Here is a 23,146-nt window from a genome sequence, read left to right on the forward strand (position 1 = left end):
TTAACCATCTGGCCTTTCTGTGAGTCTCTTATTTTTGGGGCTCTGGTACCCACGTTCACATAAGTAAATCTATATGCCTTTTCTCCTATTAATCTGTCTGTGGTCAGTTCATTTCAGCAAACATTCAGAAAGGATGGAAGGGAAATTTTCCCTCCATCCCTATAAGAGCAAATATACACTAACTACTTCCTATTGATGAGACCACATAAGTTTAACTTCTCTCATGGATTAACAATGACATTTACCCCAAGAATAAATTTCAGCTTACCGCTTTCTGAATCTAGAAAAAATTCACTGTTTCCAGATCCATAGAGTGAGTATCGTATATCTCCATTGGATCCAATATCAGCATCCTTTGCACTGACTTTCAGGATGATTTCATTTGATGGAATGTCTTCAGGAAGTAATGCTGTATACGCAACCTGGACAAAGGTGAAGAAAGGTAATAAAATCATTAGTATTTGTGGGGGCAGTTGCCATATTTAGCATTATATAGGATTTCTTTAAAAATTCATTTATATAATTTAGCTTTTGTTATTTTTTTCCTTCACTACAGAAACATATTCCAATACATTATGAAACATGGTATATCTGCTGCCCTACCACTCCCATGCTTATTCATTTAACAAATATTTATTGAGCATCCACTATGTGTACCATTCTAGGCACTAAGAGTACCATGGCAAAGAAAACAGAAGAACATCCCCACTCTTGTGGAACCATAACACACACCACACATTGACCATGGTTGTCTGTTTTTCTCTTGAGCCCCAATGAGTCCTAGGAATTCTCTTCAACTCTTTAAAGAGCCACTACCAGCATTTGGCATTAGTATAACAGATTAAATCTATTGGTGTCTATAGGACACCAATATTATCTCTTGTTCCACATGATAGAAAAGAATAAATAGTGATTTAATTTCAGCATGAGAGAAAATAAAATCTAGTACTTGTACCTTGCATTGGCATTATATTTTATATAGTAGTAGAAAGGCCACTGCATAAGGAGCCTGGAGACCAGTGTTCAGCACCAACATTGCCACTAACCAAATGTGTAAACTTATATAAACAAGTTAACATCCTGTAGAGTGATCCATTTCTCTTTTATGATATCAGTGATTTAAACAGAATAAGCCCTAAAGTCCTTTATGAATTTCTCAAAAAATTATTTAAGACATTGGTTTTTTTTTGTTTTATTTTGGTGGGGGCAGGGTACAAAATTAGGTATCTGATCTTGCTACCTATACTCTTTTCATGTTTTCAGTATTTCTTCCTAAACTTCACCTCCTATCCTCTTATACCCAATTGCAGATAACAGCAGAAGTTTGCCTGGCCTTAAGAAGAAAAGTGAAAGGTTTTTTTTTTTTGTGCTTGGTAAGTTTTTATTATACTTTAAGTTTTAGGGTACATGTGCACAACGTGCAGGTTAGTTACATATGTGCCATGTTGGTGTGCTGCACCCATCAACTCGTCATTTAATATTAGGTATATCTCCTAATGCTATCCCTCCCCCCTCCCCCCACCCCCACAACAGGCCCCGGTGTGTGATGTTCCCCTTCCTGTGTCCATGTGTTCTCATTGTTCAATTCCCACCTATGAGTGAGAACAGGGATCTTGAACTAGAAATACCATTTGACCCGGCAATCCCATTACTGGGTATATACCCAAAGGATTATAAATCATGCTGCTATAAAGACACATGCATACGTATGTTTATTGCGGCACTATTCACAATAGCAAAGACTTGAAATGGATTTTGATTGAATTTTGGAGAAGCAGAGTAAAAGCAGAGCCCTATCCCCAAATCTCACCTGATCACACACTGGGCTATTGTCATTCACATCACTGACGCTCACTTCCACCATGGCCTGTGTGACAAAAAGCCCGTCAGTGGCAGTGATATTGAGAAAGTAAATGTCCTGTTCTTCTCTGTCTAGAGGCCTCTTCACATAGACCTTCCACTCACTTTGCACCAGGCCCAGAGCAAACCTTCCTCGAGGGTTTCCTCCTGCAGTTAAAAAAACAAAAGAGCTTTTGAAGATGTGCAATGAAATGTCTTTTTTTTTTTTTAAGAAGAGGGAAGTGTTTATTGAGACTGAAATGGAACATTGTTCTCTTTTATGAGTTAACAGCAGTGTGTTAAGAGGCTGGTTACAAACTGACTCCAAAATGATAACTCGCAGCTCATGAGCAACTCTGCCAACTAGTGCCACTAACTGGGGCAACCTAGTAAGGGGTAGAACCATTTAGCCCAAGAGAAATTACTGATTCAATTTCATTTATATTTAGATTTATTTCCTATAAACAATAGCAATATTTGCATTTTAAAATTCACATTGAATCATTATTTACTATTTATGATGTTTACATAACAATTCAGTATCATTATGTTGTAGATTTCAGATGTAGGTGGTCAATACTGAGCACTTCTACATCTACCTTGAGAGGTGCATGTGGAGTCATCCAGGTACTCCTCAAACTGTATCATTTAGGATAGTACAAAGATACTGAGACTCCCTTTGATTCTTGGGCAACAAAGCATGATACTTATATGCTTGGCTTCTGTGGAAAGCAAAACAGTAAGTTTCCAAGATAATAAAATACACTTAGAGAAGCTGAAGATGATCTCTTGTTTAGTTCCCCTTAAGAACAATCAAATTCAAACTGTGAACAATCAATCGTCTTCTCAGGCTGACACAATTGTTTTTCCACTTAGTCTCAAGAGAGGATGTAATACACTCTAGCTCTTGTTACCAAGACAATTTCATTAGCCGTTGATTATGCAGTCAAGGAAAGGCAGTTAGTTCTATTAAGGAATCTTTTAATAAAGGCTTTATCATACAGCTGCACTCTTCTCATAAGAACTGGAGTTTGGGGGAGAAAAGTTTTCACGACGGAGGAAGGCCCATTAGTGTTAAATAGCCCTAACGAGGGGTCATTTAAAAAGCAGTTCAAAGATAAGCATTGCAATTAGACCAAATGTATCAGAGTGAAGCTGGGGAACATGGAAGAAAAGAAAACAGATGAAGTGGAACAGCTTTCTAAGATGCCAAAGCACTGACAGTGGTCCCAGCAATATGACTTTTCCACATCATTAAGCTACATGGGGGCAAAAGCAGCTTGGGGAACAAGATAGGAGGAGGAAGGAAGAAGACCATCACCTTGACGTAATCCGTAAGAGGGGAAAAATATCATTTCAGACACCGAGAAAGACTGGGCAAGACCACTGGCAGTAAGTCAGGAGTCAGGTTTGATGATCACTATTTCATTTATTTGGGCAATCAAGTATTTATCATATACCCCGGGCCAGGCATTGTTCTAGGCAGCAGGGCTACATCAGTGGACAAAACCAGCAAAAATATCTGCTGTCTCGGCAGAGATCACATTCTGGAGGGAAAGACTGAAAATAAACAAGTAAGGAAAGTATACTGCATGCCAACTGCTACTTCATTGAAAACGTGGAGCCATATCTCCCACTTACAATGAATCTTTAAAAAGCAGAGGGCAAATATCAGGGTCCTACTGAAGAGACTGAGTGGGGAGGGGTGGGATTCTGAGTGCCAGACTGCATTCTTGCTTATAAGGCAAGGGGCTGCTCAGTCTGAGGGCCTCAGCACTGGGAGTGGGGGCAAGCCACAGTGGAATACAACGAAACCAAATCAGCCAGACAGTGCAGAAAAGGTGAGAGCTGCATATTCCTCTGGGGCAGTGGTTCTCAACTGGGGATAACTGTGCCCTTCCCCTCTGTGGGGATATTTGTCAATGTCTGGAGACATTTTTGCTTGTCACATTGGTGGGATGGAAGTGATGGTGGTGGTATGTGCTACTGGCATTTAGTGGGTAGAGGCCAGGGATGCTGCCACACATCCTACAGTGCACAGGACAGCCTTCCTCAGCAAAGAATTATCTGGCCCCATATGTCAATAGCGGTGTGGCTGAGCAACCCTGCTCTAGGGAGCTTCAGGGTCCTCCCTGGGATATCATTTTTCTCCACCACTGGCCAGGATTCAATTATGCTTTAGTTGAATATTATTTCAGTGCACACAAATTTAACCTCTCTATTAAATGCTTTCAGTGCAGGCCCACACTGTTCTTTTGTTATATAAAATGATTAATGGTCCTTTGTTAATCGGAGGCAGCACCGCCAAATTGTGTTACATCAAGAGCAGAAGTTAAATCTAATTAAAATCAGTTGGTGGTTGGCACTGCTAATAGTAACAGTAGCTTTGAGCTACTCTGTACTCATTACTTTGGTAAAGTCGATGGGATAGTCCCTTTAAATCATCCATTGACAATTCAGAGGTTATCTATAAATAATTAAGGCTGAGTATTTTACAGTTTTTCCAAATAGAAATGGACCCTTCAGAATGCCTAAGAAGCTTTTTTTTTCTGAAAATAAATGCAAATGAATTAAAGTGATGCTTCACTCACCTCTTTCTTCTCTTTCACGTTTTAACTGCAGAAATACATATTTTAATGAAAAAATGAGGTCTCAGATAAATCATAAAGTGTTTCAAGGGGAAAACATCACCAAGAGAACAGTCTCATAAAGAAAAAGGAAGAGAATCATGCTGAAAAGTATGGCAATCCCAAGCATTGACACATTTGCTCTACTGTGGATCTTATTCTGCAGTGATTAATTAACTTTCCAACTAACATACTCTAGCAGATTCTATGTCCTAAGGGCATTCTAATTAATTCATTTTTCACTCTGAATGATGTAGTTTTTCTAAAGGGAAACCACCTGACTACAAGTATTGATGATTCTTTACAATCTTTTGGCACTTTGTTTATGTTCTGCCTTTGAATGTGACAACATCAAAATATTAGCTTTAACCCACCCCCCAAATAGTTTTTAGGAAGAACCTTCCCACACGGCCAACCCTCTCCTCTTTCAGTTAAAGGTCAGCTGTCCCCCAGGAAACCACTTTGACATGAAATGCTTAGCCTCTCAGGGCAACAGTTACATTTTCTGTGCCTTCCTAATGACTGACTTTGCCTATCTTGGCTTTCCCCTTGAACTGTTACTTGCTATTCTGAAAGACAAAAAAGAAATCCAAAAAATTTTGGTTGTCAGAAGAAATACACCTTGATTTGTAGTTATAATTTAGGATTTCTCAGGGAAGGATCAAACCATGCCATCTAATGTGTGTATGTGTGTGCACAGGTGTTGCTATGGCCAAGGGAAGTGTGCATGTGAAGCTTACTGTGATCAAGCTATTTGTTTTGCTCAGTTTTGCAAAAGGTAGGAAAAAGGAACATGCTTAAAAACAGAACCTCTCCACCAAAAAGTTGTTATTTTCATTCCTTCAACTGAGATATTTGGCTGGACTCCTTTTTAAATAGGAAGAGGTGACACAAAGACTAGTTATCAATATGGGTAACACATTTACAGCAAACCTGTGAACTCCAAACTAAGGATGAGTTATCAACAGCCAACAAGCAAAAAAACACAGTCTACTCAGAGATCCTTTACTCAGCTCCAGAGAGGCTTCATTACGCTGGACTCCTTATCCCATCTTCCTTCTCTCTTACTCTTCCCCCCGCCATCTTCCATCTTTCTTTATAAAGCAGTGCACATAATGAAAACTGGGGGTGTTTACTCACCTGTAATATGGTAGCTCACTTGGCGATTAACGTCGGACGTGTCTCTGTCCCAGGTGCTGAGGACGGCTACCACCTCGCCCGGTGGGTCGCTCTCCTTCACATTCCCTCGGTACGCTTCCTGCGCGAAGACCGGTGCATTGTCATTTATATCTGTCACTCTGACAGAGACCAAGGCCGTGGAGGAAAGAGAGAATGCCTCTCCAAGGTCAGAGGCCACCACAGAGAAGGTGAATGTGGGGTCTGTCTCGTGATCTAGGTCCTTCAAGGTACTGATCCAGCCTGTGTTGCTGTCAATATTGAATGCTTCCATTACCTTTTCGGGCTGGGAATCCGAGTGGAGGGAGTAAGTGACTTGTCCATTGGCTCCCCAGTCCATATCAATAGCTCTCACTTGTGTGAGTTTGGTGCCAACAGGCATCCCTTCCATTATAATGGTGTCATAGCTTGAAGTTTCAAAGACTGGCTTGTTGTCATTCAAATCCAATACCTTGATATCTACATCCACAGTAAACACAATGTCTACTTTGTCCAGGGGTATAGTGGCTGCTACTTTAAAGTGGAAAGCTGGGCTGGTTTCATGGTCAAGGCGTTTGTCAAGCTTAATAGTGCCTGTTTCCTGTTCTATGACGAATACGCCCCCTTTGTTATTTTCTGGCCGTTCCCCATTAACTGTGCTGAACCGGACATTCTGACTGGGCAAAATCCTCAGGGTGTCCACTGTACTCCCAATGGCTGTATCTTCTGCAATGGTAAAGGAATACTGAGACTGGGTGAATGATGGCAAGAATGTTTCAGGGGGCAAGACGTGGATATAGACAGGAATGAGGGAGTGCTTTACTGGGATGCCCCCATCTACTGCTTTGACAAAGAATGAAAGCACTGTATTTTTCAGCTGGTTAAAATTACCCTTTGTGACCATCCAGCCATTGTCAGGATCGATTTCCAGGAGGTCAGCCACTGAAACAGAGGCCTCGCTATAGAGGGAATAAGTAATCCTTGAATTTGCTCCATCATCGGGATCTATGGCTTGAACTTGAGTGACCAAGTGGCCCCTTCCAACATCTGCCCTGACACTGGCTCTATATTCCACTGTCATGAACTGGGGAGCATTGTCATTTTCATCCACAACAATCACTCTCACAGTGCAGAAAGTTGTTCTCCCTCCACCATCAAGGGCCCTCACAAAAATACTAACATCCCCTTCTAGAGGGTTTTCCCGGTCTAGCCTTTCTGTGGTGATGACCTGCCCATTGCTGTCTATGAGGAATCGATCCTTGGCAAAGTCATTGATGATGGCATAGCTGATCTGCCCATAAGTCCCTGGATCACCATCTGTGGCTCGAACATGAATTACCTTTGTTCCTGCAGCCACGTTCTCTCTCACCTCAGCTACGTATGTGCTTTGTGAAAAGGCAGGGCTGTACAAGTTAGCCCCAAGTACCCTAATATGCACCTGTGCAGTGCTGGTGAACAACCCATCAGAGACAGACACATTGAGACTGTACAGAGGCTCCATCCGCTGCTTCCGGTGGTTGGACAATGTGATAACTCCACTCTTGCTGTCCATCAGAAAGCTCGTCCGGTCATTCCCAGATAAAATGCTATATTCCAACCGGTCAAAATCAGAGCTGTCTGCATCAGAGGCTTGTACACAGGTTACAAAATGGCCCCGAGGGGCTAATTCACTCACATATGACTCATAAATGAGCTGATTAAAAACTGGAGAGTTGTCATTTACATCAGAGATGTAGATATGAACCAGAACCTCACTGCTCAGTGATGGGAAGCCACTATCTGTTGATCTGACTTTCAAAGTGCAATGTTGTACTAACTCATGGTCCAGCATTCGTGCTGTCAGGATTAAGCCACTTGAGCTATCTATGTGAAAATAATCTGTGCTATTGTAGGTATCCTGGACAATCTGATAATGTACCATTTTATTGTTTTCTGAGTCTGCATCAATAGAGACAACTTGTAAAACAGGTGTCCCAATAAGAGATGCTTCTGATAGTGTTGTATTGTATGTGGGCTGATCAAAAATAGGGGGGTTGTCATTTACATCATTAACTAGCAAGTCAACAGTGACTTCAGCCCTAGCACCAGTAAGGGCATCACTGGCTCTTATTGTCAGCTTGTAAGCAGATGTAACTTCATAATCCAAAGGGCTAACAACTTTCAGGACCCCAGTGTCAAAGTCAATGTTAAACTGTTTAAAAGGGTCCCCATCGATAATGATATATATGATGCCTTGGCCTTCTGGACTGGTGGCATTGATGCTTAGGATGGGTGTGTTCATTCTGATGTCTTCATTGACAGATGCTGTATAAAAGGGCTTATCAAACACAGGCATTGCTTTGTTGACAATAGTGATGGGAAGCTCCACAGATGTAGACAAAGAGGGTTTTCCACCATCCTTGGCTAGGATGGTGACTCCATACTCAATGTTGGACAAGTCAGAGTTGAATGCTTCCTTTAAAATAACATTCCCTGAATTAGGGTTAATTTCAAAGTGGCCATAATCATCCTGCAGGACATAGGTCACTTCCCCATTTGGACCTTTATCTTTGTCAATGGCTGTCACCTGATAAATCAGAGTCCCGGGTTCTGCATCCACTTGAACAGTAGCATAGTATGGGAGGCCCACAAAGACTGGAGAATTGTCATTTATGTCTTCAATGTTAACCCTGACCACCACTCTGGCCACACGCAGATGGTCCAGCTCACGGCTGGCTTCTACCACCAGCTCATATAACTCTTGTTCTTCACGGTCAAAGGGGACTCCAGTCGTCTGAATGACCCCTGAGGTAGATTTTATCTTGAACTTATTTCCTGGGTTTAAGATACTGTATTTTAAGGGCTCATTAAGGCGGTTTCCAACTGCATTGACAATAGCAACTTTGGTTATGTTAGTGTTGTTCTCTGAGATTGAGGTGGAATAGAAGCTTTGCGTAAAGTGGAGGCCGCTGTCCATGGCTTCTTTAACCATGATGGTGACCATGGATGTACTGTAGAACTTTCCATCAGACACCTTAACTATCAGCATGTAGTGATCCTTGGAGAGGTTGTTGTTTTTTATGGTAAGTACTCCACTGTTTGAGTCAATTAAAAAATGATCCAAGCTGCCTTCCATTAGGCTGTATGTTAGTTCAGGGGGTACCTCAGAGTCAGGATCTGTGGCACTAACTTTCAGAACCTCCACTCCGACATACGTAGGTAGAAGTAAGATAGTCTCAAACACAGCCTGAGTAAAAACAGGTGGGTTATCATTCACATCTGTCACCTCAATGTTGACTTCAACGGGACTCTCTGCAGTCAGTTGGGGGCTACCACTGTCTCTCACATGCACATGAAAATGGAAATGGGCGATGGTTTCATGGTCCAGGTTGGCAATTGTTCTGATTGCACCTGTACCGGAGTCCACCGTGAAAAACTTTTTTGCTGTCAACTCCACAATCTGATACACAAGCAGAGCATTCCGGTTGCTGTCAGCATCTGTGGCTCGAATCACCAGTGGGCTGTTATCCAAGCTCCTGACAATGCTATTAACTGGGGCAGCCTCACTTAGGCTGCCTGAGTATTGAGAAAAGAGAAAAACTGGGGCATTATCATTTTCATCAACAATCTGAATATTGACTGTAGCATTGGAAGCCATTCCTGCCATATTGGTGGCCTGAATGATGAGCTGATAAGAGGATGTGCGCTCATAATCCAGGGCCTTCCGAGTGGTGATGACTCCAGAATATGGATTTATGGTAAAGATCCCATTAATGTCTCCATCTTTGACTTCATAAATGAGGGTAGATTGACTGATGGCAGAGATTAGAATGACTGATGTTCCAATGTCAACATTTTCATTTACTTCTGCTTGGTAGTCTTTGTGAATGAACTTGGGGTGAGAATTGTCAGACATGGTGACGGAAATGCGCACAATTGCAGTGGCAGACATTGGCGGGGATCCCTGATCTGTGACTTTGATGGATAGGACAAACTGACCCATCGTCGTCATGTCTGGTTCTTTGCAAATGGTGATGATGCCTAGGACCGGTTCAATCTTAAACGTGTTCCCAGTGTTCCCTAAAATACAGAAATCAATGGTGAAATGAGTTATACGTGGGTCACTGAAATCTTTTTGATTAACTCTTTATCTATAGGTACCTTACTGCAATGTGGCAAGTAGAAAGCAATTATAGTACTCATCTGTGTCATTCTGAAATAAAATGAGAGGCCTCTCTTTCAGGGGTACTGAAAAGCAACCAAAATGAGTTTCCCAGTATTATGGTAAATTTCAGATCAGTAACTTCTAGATCTAGGTTAAAAACACAATGACAATGACACAGTCTTGTGTGCATTCAAGTTGGGAAATAAGAGAGCCTGAAGGAGAGATCTTTCTGCTAAGAATGTGTAGAACTTCCTTATTTCCAGCCTTGTGAGAAGACAGATAGATTGGGAAGCCCACATATGAATGCCACTGATTTAGGTAGCAGTGCCATATTTTCTGTTCTAGGTTTAAAGAAAGAGGGTTGTGGGAATAGTTTCAGAGCATTATAAAGTAGTCAGTTGTTTTCAGATTATCCCAAAAGCAAACTTCGCTACATGGAATTGGTATTATTTCACCCTATCAAAAATGACTTTATCCAAAACACTACTTTGGTGAAGGGGTTTGTTCAGTCAGGCATGGAGAATTCTTGGCAAGTCATTATTTGCCTTGTAAGTGTGAGGAATTTTCCTGACTTCTCTTCTATTCTCCACTCATGCTCTACCCCTCTCTCATGCCTCTGAACACACACATGCACACACCTGGACATAAAAGTAAACATAAAAAGTCATAGGGCAGCTGCTCAATCTGTAACCATTCTATTCACCAAGCATTTGAGGTGTTTCTAGTGTACCAAGAAACTGTTGAGAATCTGAACCAGCACTGCAACCAAGAACCTGAGACATAATCCTTGTGAAACTGAAACCTGGGCACCCCACTTTGACATAGCTGGCAGAGGAAGGGCTGTGGCCATGACACTGTAGCAGTTTACAGCGTTGCTTCAGAAATGTGTCGTGGTTCAAAATCTGGGATTGTTGAGAATGAGAGAAATAACAGAGGAATAAAGAATGGGGAACACACAATGTGGAGTATGTAAAGAAGGTAGGTGGTGACAGAGTTGAAAGGCGGTGGGTAGTGTGAATTGCATCCTTCACCAAGTTGCTTTTTGCTTCCCTTATCAGGGTTTCTCATACTTCTCAAATAACACTCATACTTCTGTGTTGAGATCCTTTCCAATCAAAAGTTAAAGATCTTGGTTATTCAACTCTATCTGGACTTTTCTTTCTTTTTGAGTATTGTAGTATGATAGGCATATAATTTAAATGTTAAAATGTTTAAATCATTAAAATAGGGACCAGGATTTTCAGGGCAGTTATAAGATGTGTCTACATACTTCTTCCTACATGCTAATTATACAAAGTTTTCCATGTCCGAACACAAAATGGTCATGTTCATGTAACATTTATTTCAAGAAGATATTTGCTTATTTTAAAAGACAAAGTATATCTAATAAAGAGGTCATTTTGATTCCAGCCCCCCAAATGTGAATAGTAAACAATGTTGTCTTTGATGTCAGCATGATTTATTACTTTGCCACCTAAACATGGCCATTTTGTGATGACAACAATAAAAAGTTCGATGATCTTATGAGTAAACTTTCAAGCTTGCAATGAATAGTGTCATAGAATTGAGTGTGAATCCAACAGGTGATTCACAGAACTTTGTAAGGGGAAATCACTTCACCTAAGCAATGGTCACCTTCCAGTGATGGCACCAACATGCAACCCTGACTGATGAATGCCACTGGAGCCAGGGATCTCAGTGTTCACTGATTATGGTGCCCCACTGCAGAGTTTCTAGGTAAGTCCTCCCTCACTCCACACCTGGCAGATTTCTTCATACCCGGAAAGATATATTACAGTGGGGATGACGAGGAGCCAGCTTTTTACCTCAAATATAATTTTTTGTTTTTTTTTGAGATGGAGTCTTGCTCTGTCATCCAGGCTGGAGTGTAGTGGTGCAATCTTGGCTCACTGCAACCTCTGTCTCCTGGGTTCAAGTGATTCTCCTGCCTCAGCCTCCAGAGTAGCTGGTACTGCAGGCAGGCACCACTACACCTGGCTAATTTTTGTGTTTGTAGAGACGGGGTTTTGCCATGTTGGTCAGGCTGGTCTCAGACTTCTCACCTCAAGTGATCCACCTGCCTTGGGCCAACTCCGAAAATGCTGGGATTACAGGCACGAGCCACTGTGCCTGGCCTCAAGTAGAAATTCATAACCCTGCTATCCCATGGCTACTGATCTGCTTGTGACACCCTTCCAGAATGGTGTGCTGATACATCAGGTCCAAAGTGGGCCCTCCTCCTCTTTCCCTCTTTGACACACTGACCCATTCTCTTGGAATCCACTTCCTGCTTATTCTTTCCTGCTACACTTGAATCCTGAAAAATTGGCCTCTGTTTGTTTTGTGGAATCTATGTCCTCTTGTAGATTTTTGGCAATTGAATAAATGCTGTGCTTTTCTTATCATTCCTTATCTAGTACACAACACAGCATCTGCTACAAAGAAGTTGCTTAATATTTGTTGAATGATTGAGAGGAGAGGTAAATCTAAAAAAAAATTTTAAACTCTCTATTCATATGCATTTTGGGATCCACATGCCCCCACCCGAACTCAACTCAGTCCCAGTCTCTCTTGTACAATCCTGCCTCAGACTCTCCATTGACACCAAACACAGAACTCAAACTAGATATAAGACCTGAAGCTCTGCACTCAAATTCTGCCTCAGTCCTTCAGGCCAAAATAAAAAGCTTCCGTAGTTACTTTAGAGGACAGGCAGGAGACAGGAAATTTATAGCCCACCAATAAACAGAGTGAAATCTTGCTTATCTGATGTGTGTGAGAAAAGTTAAATAAAACATAATACTTTACACAACCATTTGTCATTTGCTTCAAAGTGCTGAAGCATCTGGGATCTGCCTGTCTCCTACCCTCAACTGGGAAGAAACTTGCTCCGCTAGGACCAGTGTGGACCAGTGTGGGTTTGTCTGTCTGTCTGTGAAGAGCCCCGCTGGCCATTTGAGATTTATTGTGAACATTGTAATCCTCACTAGTTTCTTACATACAATCAAAGGTCATTTTTTTGAGCTATCAATTGTTCCCGTGGTTTTCTGGAAGTTTGGGTTTTCTATATTAAAGATGTTTTAAGGAAATAACTGTTCTGTCTTGTTTCAGTCAGTTAAAGAAATGACTGGGCACCATGCTGCAGTCTGTAGAGGTCAAAAGATAAGCAGAGCAGTCTTTTCGGTTGGACGGTAAGTTAAATTACTCTTTAAGAAACTCCAAACTGGTTGAAACACTATCTGGCTATCTAAAAGGAATATAAGTAGCAGGCTTAATGACAAATATAAAAAGCAGGTAGAGACACACAGCAAATGTTTAGAACATGGTAAGAAAAGTAGAAATAAAACCCTATATCTAAATAATTACAGTGACATGAAACAATGTATATGCACGAATGAATACGGGGAAAAGAAAAAAACACAACATTGGAAAAAACCATAGAAAGAATAAAAAGAGTTGTTGGGTTAGGTGACATTTTCTGGGATGTGATTTAAATATTCATTTTTTGGAAAAGTTTCCTTATATTATTTGTGGAACCCAAAGAACAAAGATTATATAATTAAGTAATAAAAATGTCCTGTGATAAATAAAAGATGTAAAATAGCATTTCTAAAAAAATACTGGTCAGGCTTTAGATTGAAAGGAAATTCCATGGAAATCTAGAAAAAAAATAGGTAAATTCTCTCCGGAAACTTTGCTATTATGAACTCATGTCTTTTCTTTTTCTTTTTTTAAGTAGAGCTTAGCACAGACCCATGTAAAATGTGGGTGCCTAATACAAGAAATAGTTTTAAGTTATCATTCAATGCAAGAACTTTTTTTTTTTTAGAAGGTTGTTGGCTTTTCTTTTTCTAAAATTTCTAGTCCAAAACTGTCATTCTAGCATTCATATTTTAATTCAACTCCTCTCAAAAATGCTCTACATTTAAATGAAGGGAGAGAAGCCTTTCCATCCCTGGCATGAAAGGATATTGCATTTGGCATTATTCACGACAAACATAAGTTGCAGAACATTTTGAAAATAAGTGGCTTGAATATTCAAAAAAGATGGAATGGGGAGGAGAACATAGAGCAGATAAAGGATATTTGTCATTTTTAGGTTATTTCTTGCTTAGCCATTCATCTCTCAGTCATAAAAGCTTTCTAGCTACCAGTCTTCAAACCATCAGTAAACTATGATCTTACCTTATAGATGTTAAAATTAATTTTAAAACATCTCAAATTTAACAAAACAAGAACCCGTATTTATTTGTCAGGTTCAGCAAGCAGTTCAGACTCCATATCTACCATCTACTCTGCTACTCAGGTTGCCTCCAATGATGTGAATTTGTGCTAACTGTGAGGGTGAAGGAATTTCTGAAGCCCACAGACCACCTATTCACAAGTAAACAAAGACTTGTTAAGATTCAATTCACAGAACACCCTGGTAGGCCTCAGATGATCTGCGGCTTTTGTTATTTTAGTCTGAGGCCCTGGCTTGTTGGCCCACAGGTAAAAGCCACTAAATTTATTATGTATTTATTTTCTCTTCTCTATCCTAGAAAAATCCAAGATCAAACACAACAAAGGAAACTTTCCTTGCTATTAATGATGGAAAACCTATTACTGAAACGTCAAGAACGTTATCCACCATCATCTCCCAAATAGGGCAGCGGCTTGGCCAAAAAAGTTCATTTAGAGATGTTCCATTGTTAATGATCTGAATTTTACATGGTAATAAATACTACTGAGGGGCGAATGCCTTGCATTATGCTGAAATCTGTGCAGTGCAACAGCTCTCACCTGCTTCTATGGTATATATGAGTTCTGCATTTTCTCCTTTGTCTTTGTCCAGAGCCGTCACTTGCAGAACAGCTGATCCCAGAGCAGCAGATTCAAACACAGACGCTTCATACAGTGGGTTGGTAAAATAAGGACTGTGATCATTAGCATCCTCCACATTCACAATGACTCGGGCCAAGTTTCTTCGATAAGGAAACTCCTGATCTCTGACCTTTAGGCAAAATACAAGAAGTGGTGGGACTCAAATCTTAAATTGCAAATAACTCACATGGCTATGTCTGGGGTGTAAACAAAATGAAATAATGCATGCAAAGTGCTTGACCCAGTTCCAGGCTTCTAGTAGGTGCTCAATAAATGGTAGTATCATCAAGTGAGGAAACATTGTGAGCAAATCGCGAGCAGGGGTTACAACACCTTTACTGCTCAGCCTAATGTCTGGCCTGTGGTCTGTGCTCAGTCTGTGTATAGAACAGATGCCTTGATATCACAGACACAGCACTGTGCTCTGGCTCTCCCCACATAGTGGTCTCCCCCTTCTTTGTGTACACAGCTGATAACGGAATAGTGGATAGACGCTCCTCTGCAGGGGCAATTAAAGACTGGAATTAACGAACACAATGTAGGCATTTCCATTCATCCATTCAACAAACATTTATTGTCACCTGTCTGTTCAAGTCCCTGGCTTTGCTCTGGTGGTTCAGCAGTGAATTTGATACAGTTCCTGCCCTCAAGAAGCTTAGAGTCAAGTGGGAATACAAACAAGTAAATAGATAGGTATAATGCTTAGGGCTAAGTATTCTCATGGGATGCACTAAATGTGCTCGCAGAATAGTGAGAAGAAACTAACCTAGCATTTAGCTTCCTGAAAAAGGTAACAAGAACAAGTAGGAGTGGTAAAATGGTGGTGGTAGTAGTGTGTGGCATTTTCAGGCAAAAAAGCCAATATATACAAAAGCCTAGAGCTGAGAGAACCCTGACCATTGGGAAGATGAATCAAATCTTAATTTCTTACTTAGAGAAATGTTAAATAAAATGTCACACTTTACACAACCATTTGTCATTTTCTTCAAAGTGCTGAAGCACCTCCTTTCTGATTTCACCAAAAAACTTTGCTTGGCAGTTTTAAAGTTTCCTTTAGTTTGCGTATGGCAGAAGCTTGAAAATAATCATTTCTTTAACCACAAGGTTTTGCTATCATTTGATGTAGCACTAATCAAATATGTGCTCTTGGCTTTTTCAATTTTAAACTCCATACCTGCAGAGAGATGTGAAGAAATTAGAAAATATACCGAGAAGAGCCAACAAAGAGAAAGGGGTTTTCAGAAATAGTACCTAGGAGGAATAAGCAAAATGACTAAAATGGTTTAGCTAGGAGAAAGGCAGTGTAAAGCACTTGTTTGCTGTAAATATTCAATTATGTAAGTGATAAATGGTAGAGAGTGACCAAATGGATTTCTGAGTTTGTTAAAGAAAGAATGAACAGAAATGACTTAAAGAATCATGAGAATGGAGTTAGTCACTAGCACAAGGTTTCTGCCCTTGGAGAAAACACATGCAGAATTAGCCCAGTGAATATGCTGAATTTCCCTGTCTGCAGACTGGTCTGCCATAGCCAAGGACCAAGCTGAACTCTTTATTTGGGGATTGTTGAAATCTAGGTCAGTTCCAATTTACTGTAAGCTCCTAGGGTGCAGGAACTTTGTCTTTTTTGTATCTTCAGTGCCTAGAAGAAAGTTTGGTGCACAGTAGGTGGTAGAGAAATAGATGTTAAATGAATGAATGAAGGGCCAGAGTGATGACTGGAAGACCTCTATAAGTAACCCCATCTGTTTCCTGGAGTCTTAGCTGGAAACCATAGCTAAGTGCATGACACTTAAGCTTCCTCTTGTTGGGGAAGGTTTCTAGTCTTATGAAAGAAAAGTAGCACTTAGTGGAACATTACTTTCAGCTGCTTAGGAATTTGTACTGTCTTAGTGTAGTATTTTAAAGCCAATCAGTGCAGAAGATTAAGTCTGTCCTTCTACCTGGTCTCAAAGGAACACAGTGGGGGTTCTGACAGGAAGTGGCTGTGCAATGCCGCGGGGATTCTTGGGTGGTTGAAGGGATAGACTTCAGGCCATAAATTAATCAAGGATGTTCTTATTCATCTCTACTTCCCAATTATGTGAACTAGCTAAACACTACTTTAAAAGTAAAGCAATATCTCCTACATAATTTGGAGGCCCCATGAACACAAACTCAGATTTATACTCTCTGTAGGCTTGAGCATGTATTGAGATCTCTTTTGTGTGCCAGTATTTACTACTAGGTCCAATGCCAGTACAATAAGTAATAAACTGGTTTTCTAAATCCTTCCACGGACTGAGCATTGCATAGGCTGAGTAAATGATTACCCTTGTGATTAACTTCTTAAGGAATGTCTTTTCAATTTTTCTATGAAATCTTCTGGGTGCAAACCAACCCCAGAGCCTGGGAACATGACCTGTTCTTTCCCTCTCAAGTCAGTCTGTTTGGAGCATTTACTGAGCAACCACTGCTGCAGAACTTATCTAATATTTTAGTTTGGCAAAAATACAGAGTTGCTATCTAACAACAGTAATTCTTCATTGAAATTAAAAGGCAAAAATGAATGCAATCTCTCTGTGAAAAGACTAAATTTACAACTACTTATAAAATTTAGGGGCCTTATACTTCTGAAGGCTAATGTGTGTGGCCTGAACAGTCAGTGGTTCTGTAGGAGTTCAAATTAGGATTTTGGTCCTACCATTATGTTGAGAATGTGCTTGTCCTGGGCCTCATGGTCCAGCCTCTCGGCAGTATAGAGCACGCCAGTGCTAGGGTCAATCCGGAATTTTCTCATGCTGATGGAGTCGATGCTGCTATGGACAGTGTAACTCAGCTTGTGCTTCTCATCTCTATCTGTGGCTTCAATCTGCAGGATCTCCGTGTCTGGAAGCACATCCTCGGAAATTGTCACATCGTAATTCGGCTGAGAGAATTCTGGGCCATTATCATTATTATCCAGCACTTTGATAAATACCTATAGTTAAAAGAAGACAAGAATGATGACTAATGCCAATTTGTTCATTGCTAATAAAAGTATGCCCTCCTTCTTTTTCCCCCCTTCCACGTCCTTGGATCCTAGCTTCTAGTAGCTCTTGCAACACAGAGGAAGCTCTTATAAAAACATTCTGTAATTAGAGGTTGACAATAAACCAGTAGTTTATATTAGCAGGAACATAAACTATGAGCTGATCAATATTCTCACTATTAATTGAACAGCTGAGACAGCCACTTGAAGGTGATAATTCTGTGGAATTCTTTGATGCACAATGTATATGATCACAGGGTGACCTTAGTTTGTTAAGTTGCCATTATCTTAAGTTCTTATTATGTGTTTCTCTTGGTGGACTTCTGTGGAGGCAGTGACAGAATGGGAAAAGGAGCACGGAAGAGGCAAAGGAGCCAATGAGGTGGACTCAGAGCAGTCACAGCTTCCCAATGGCAGTGTCCACGCACTGTGGTTGTCCTGATAGGAGGGGTCCAGCAAAGAAGATGGCAGTAATGATAGCTAAGGTACGAAGTTTCCCAATAAGTTTTCTAATTGTTTTCTTTCATAAAGCATTTTGTTATGTAAATTTTCAAATATAAAATAGTGTAATGAACACTCAAGTATGTATCACTCAGCTTTAATAATAATCAATTGCTAATCTGGTTTCATCATACTCCCACTCATCCCTGCCTATTCCCACATGTTATTTTAAAGCAAATCCCACCCATCATGTAATTTCAGTATGCATCTTTAAAAGTCAGGACTCTTAGAATAAACACAAACACACACAATAATATTGCTGCACCTAAACAGGGAAAAGAGTAGTTCCTTAATATCATCAAACAGCCCATTTGGTGTTCATACTTCTCTAATTGTTTTAAAGTATGTTTTGTTTATCACATATATACATATATATATATATTCATAATTTCTTTTAATCAAGATGTGCAAATAAGGTCCAAACATTGCATTTGGTTGATACATCCATAAATGGGTTAATTATATTTTAATTTATAGGTTCTCCTTCAAACTCTTCTCTTACTATTTCCCTGCAATTTTTATGGTGTTATTGTTGTTATTGAAGAAACTGAGCCATTTTCTCTTTAGTTTCCACAGTCTGAATTTTGCTCATAGCATCCCTGTGGTTTTGTTTTACATGTCCCTCTGTACCCTGTATTTCTTATAAATTGTTTGATTTAAAAGGCTTGCTAAGATTCAATTTCCTTTTTTCTGTTTCTTTTTTTTTTGACAAAAATCCTTCATGAGTGATTTAGTGTACTTCCATCTGGAGATACATAATATCTGGTTCTCTCTCTTGTTCTGTGATATTAGCAGACACTGGCAATCATTATACAGATAATTCATTAAAAATTTCAGATTGATAATGTTCTATTATTTTCTTCCTCATTTATTAGCTGGAATAGTTCTCTAAAAAGAAACTTCTCAACTATTTGGTTACTGTGAAGTACATTTCATATAGGAAAGGTAGGATAAATAATTCTTTCCCTTTATTCTTTTGAAATAGTGAGTTGGTTCCTTAGCTCCTCCCAAAGTGACCAGTGAGGTACTCTTTTTCAACCATTATTATGAACTCATGAATTTAATCACATCTGATTTATTTCTCTCCATTGCAGTTATTATATTAATGATGATAAATAGCCTTACCTTGGCCTGTAGGAGCCTCTTGAAGTCAGTTCTTGACATCTTTTGACATAACTCTAGTATTCTTTGATAGCTTCCTTGCTTTCTCATAATTGCTACCAGTAATTTTTTCCAGTGTTATCTTGTACATTTTCCCATTATCCATCTCTCTAAAATGGCTTATTTTCTTTTTAGTTAGAATTTAGAGACCATGATCCACTGCTAGGAATACTTATTGCTACTGGACTGGCTATTATGTTTCAGCTTTATTCACTGGACAGAGTCAGGAAAGGTTCGTGGTTTTTTAAAAATAAATATTGCATGAGTTCATATTGCTACTTCGTATTCAAAATTAGAGCATCAAGGTTTTTATTTAATCTCATTATTTTTACATTTGTATCTCCTTTTTCTCATGCTGAAATTTCTCATGCTTAATGACATCATCAAAATTATTCATCGCTTTATTTGAACCACACACACAAAAATCTCAGAATAATTCCAACATTCTTATATTATAATTATGATCATTAAAAACAATTTTAATATTATTTTGTAGTTCTTTTTGTTTATTTTATAATTATATATTTATATTATAATTATAATAAAATAAATTATAATTTATTCCTAGTTGGATAAATAATTGCAATTATTATAGCATAATTGCAATTAAAAATACTATCTACTTTCTATCAGGTGCTATACAGGTTTAAGAAGAACAAGCAAGAATAACCAGGAATTTATCCAACTAGGAATATATAGTCAAACCAGTGTGTTTAAAGTCACTTAGAATAGTTCTTCTCTGTGTAGATGTGCCACCAACTAGATACAGATCTAACATCATTTGTTTCCATTTGTGTTCAAATTTTAGACTTGCTTTTTAAATATTTAATTTAATATTATATATAAAGGTACCAAAGTCAAATTTACAAAAGAGATATATTCAAAGCAGTTCAGCTTATATACCTTCCCCCTACACTCTATTCCCTTCTCCTACAGATAACTTTAAAAAAATATATGGTTTACTCATCTAACATTTTGTTAATATAAACATACTATATACACTCTTCCCTGCCATGCTATTTAACATTACAGTTACAGTTAACATAACATTAACATCAGTTCTCAACTGGGGAGGGTTTTGTCTTCCAGGGGACATTTAGTAGTGTCTGGAGGCATTTTTTGGTTGTCACACTTGGAGGAGCGCTGTTACTGACATCCAGTAGGTACAGGCCAGGGATGCTGCTAAACATCCTACAATGCACAGGACAGCTCCTGCAACAAAGAATTATCTGACCCAAAATGTCAGTAGTGTTGCTGTGGAGAAACCCTGCATTATATCCTGAAGATAATGCCACAGAAGTACAGAGATACTCTTCCAGTGAGTAGATGAATCAGTTAATTCAACTAGTTTTCTACTGGTGTTCATTTAAGATGTCTCCAATTTTTGTTCTTAGAAAGAGTGTGCAAGGAAGAGCCTTGTGCCCATTTTAAAAATATTTTTTGCTAGCATATATTTGGGTTCTAGAATTGGGATGGTTGGATCGAAGTACAGGTGCTTATATAGTTTTATTATTATATATGTTTCCATATTTCCCCGCTCAAAGGTTTTATCATTTTTCATTCCCATAATAATACATAAGAATGTTTGTTTCTCACAACCTTGCCAACATAATATGTAGTAAGACTTCTAGATTTTTTGCCAATCGGATAGATGAGAAACAGCATTTCAGTATAGTTTTAATTTACCTTTCTCTTGTTTTTGAGTGAGGTTGGAGAAACTTTTCATATATTTAAGATCCATTTGCATTTCTTCTTTTGTTAAATTATTTGTATCTCATCTCATTCTTCTATGGGTTAGATGGCCTCTCATTCTTTATTTTTGGAAGTTTGGTGATATAAATTGCAAATATGCTTTCAATTTTGTCATGTATTTTTATTTTGCTTATGGTGTTTTTTTTTTGCCATGCAAAAGTGAATATATCAATCTTTTTCCTTATTGTTTCTGGATGTTAATTCACAGTTTAGAATATTATTTGAGCTTTCAGGTTACAAATGAACACATTTATTTTAAAACATGCATTTGTATGTTTTCTTTTCTTTCATTTACATCGCTAATCAAGTTGGAATTTTTCCTGGCATACTGCGATTATTTTCCATATGGCTCTCCATTTATCTCAATGCCACTCTTTAGAAGACCATCACTTCCCACTGATTTCAGAAGCCACCTTTATTGTACTCTATATTTACACATGCAGTTAGCATATTTCTGGATTTTCTATTCTGTTCCATTGGTTTATCTGACTTCTCATGTAACAGTACCAACATGTTTTAATTACAGAGGCTTTTTAGCACATTTTAATGTTTGGAAAGGCTAGGCTCTCTTTTTCTTCTTTCTCATGGTTTGCCTTGCTATTCTCGCTTGTTCTTCTTAATAAACCTGTATAGCACCTGATAGAAACTGGATAGTATTTTTAATTGCAATTATGCTATAAGGACAGGTTAATAAAGGAAAACTGACTTCTTTATAATGTAGTCTTCCTATCCAAGAATATGGTTTGTATTTTTTCATTTGTTCAATCTACTGTTTAACTTTTCTGGGAACATTTAGTTTTCCTTAAATAGGTTTTGAACACTTTTTAAGGTTTATATATGTACTACCCTAAATAGAGTCTTCTTTTCCAATATATATTTCATTGTTTTTTTTTTGGTTATATATATGTAGGCTATTGATTTTTGTATGTTAAATTTTTAACCTGTTATTTTCCTATCACTTATAGAAGTTTTTCCTTTCAGTCTTTTGAGTTTTTCAGATATATAATTATACTACACACAAACAGAGATAGTTTTACCTTTTTCTTTATGACACAAACTGGTTTATCTTGTCTAATTGCATTGGCTATTACAGCATGACAGTAAATAGTAGTGAATACAGTGATACCCCTGTCTGATTCCTGACTAATAGAAAAATCCTCTAGTTATTCTCCATTAAATATTATGATAGTGTTTGGCTGCATTCCAGAACATTATTTACTTTTAAAAATAAAAGCAACCAGATTATGGCTATCTGCATAAATGGCTGCACTATCACTCACTTTGGTACAAATATGCCTTTTTTGAGGGAGAGACAAGCGGTGGTGCTACCACATCTATGCTGGGATAACTTGCCATTCAGAGTCAGCTGGACATGGGACAAGCTTTGCCCCGTAGTAGTTTGTGGTAGAAAAAGGGTTAAAAAGTGTGCCAGTAAAATTTTAGGTATTGTTCTTATCTCCACGGTATTTGCAGAACCATACTAGATTCTTTGAATGCCAATTCTTTCATTCAGAAAGTTCAAGTTAACCTTAGTCAAGATGCTAAAATATTTGTGTTCAGTTATATTAATGGGAGGAAAAAGCCTTTCCGGCCAGCAAGCCTGCCCTGACCTTCACGAAGTTTCAAAGTTGATGTGCTCTTGAAAAGCTTGCCTCTTTTTGCTTGCTTTGTCTTAAGCCTAATCTACAGTCAGAACAAGTGTTTCTCTGTAAAAGACTTCCTTCTCCTCATTTACTTTTTATTTCCCACAGTCGGGGCCATTTGTGAGCTCCCGAACTAACAAACAAAGCAAAGTAACTCTCAAAGATGTTGTGTTCAAAATGGTAATTGAAATGCCTAAAGAAGTACAATGAAATCAAAGCAGAAGGAAACCCGAATATAGGAAGTCTCTTCAGAGCTGGTTTCAATGCTGCCCACCACAAACACTTTGGGTTTTGCAGGCTCTTCTAAGCTAAGTCTGGGTAGATGCCAAGCTCTGCTTCACAAAGGCTCAGGGTATAAAGTGTCCATGGGGCAAGCTGTAGGGTGAAGGCACTTTTTATTAGAACCAATTAAGTCCTAAATTACTGAAATTCTCTTCTGCCTCTGCTGGCA

General features: G+C 39.0%; 1 protein-coding gene across 2 annotated transcripts in view; it reads right to left on the minus strand.

Annotated features, from left to right (window-relative positions):
• The window catches only part of FAT3 (FAT atypical cadherin 3), a 667,316-nt gene that overhangs the window by 90,060 nt on the left and 554,110 nt on the right, over window positions 1-23,146 (minus strand). For both annotated transcript variants that reach the window (XM_030828899.1, XM_030828900.1), the window contains 5 exons: window positions 17,312-17,587; window positions 14,548-14,758; window positions 5,607-9,680; window positions 1,811-2,007; window positions 269-422 (listed from right to left, as the gene is read on the minus strand). In XM_030828899.1, the coding sequence (XP_030684759.1) occupies window positions 269-422; window positions 1,811-2,007; window positions 5,607-9,680; window positions 14,548-14,758; window positions 17,312-17,587 (4,912 nt within the window). The remainder of the gene's footprint in view (window positions 1-268; window positions 423-1,810; window positions 2,008-5,606; window positions 9,681-14,547; window positions 14,759-17,311; window positions 17,588-23,146) is intronic.

This window comes from Nomascus leucogenys, chromosome 15 (assembly GCF_006542625.1).
Source record: "Nomascus leucogenys isolate Asia chromosome 15, Asia_NLE_v1, whole genome shotgun sequence".
NCBI classification, from domain to species: domain Eukaryota; kingdom Metazoa; phylum Chordata; class Mammalia; order Primates; family Hylobatidae; genus Nomascus; species Nomascus leucogenys.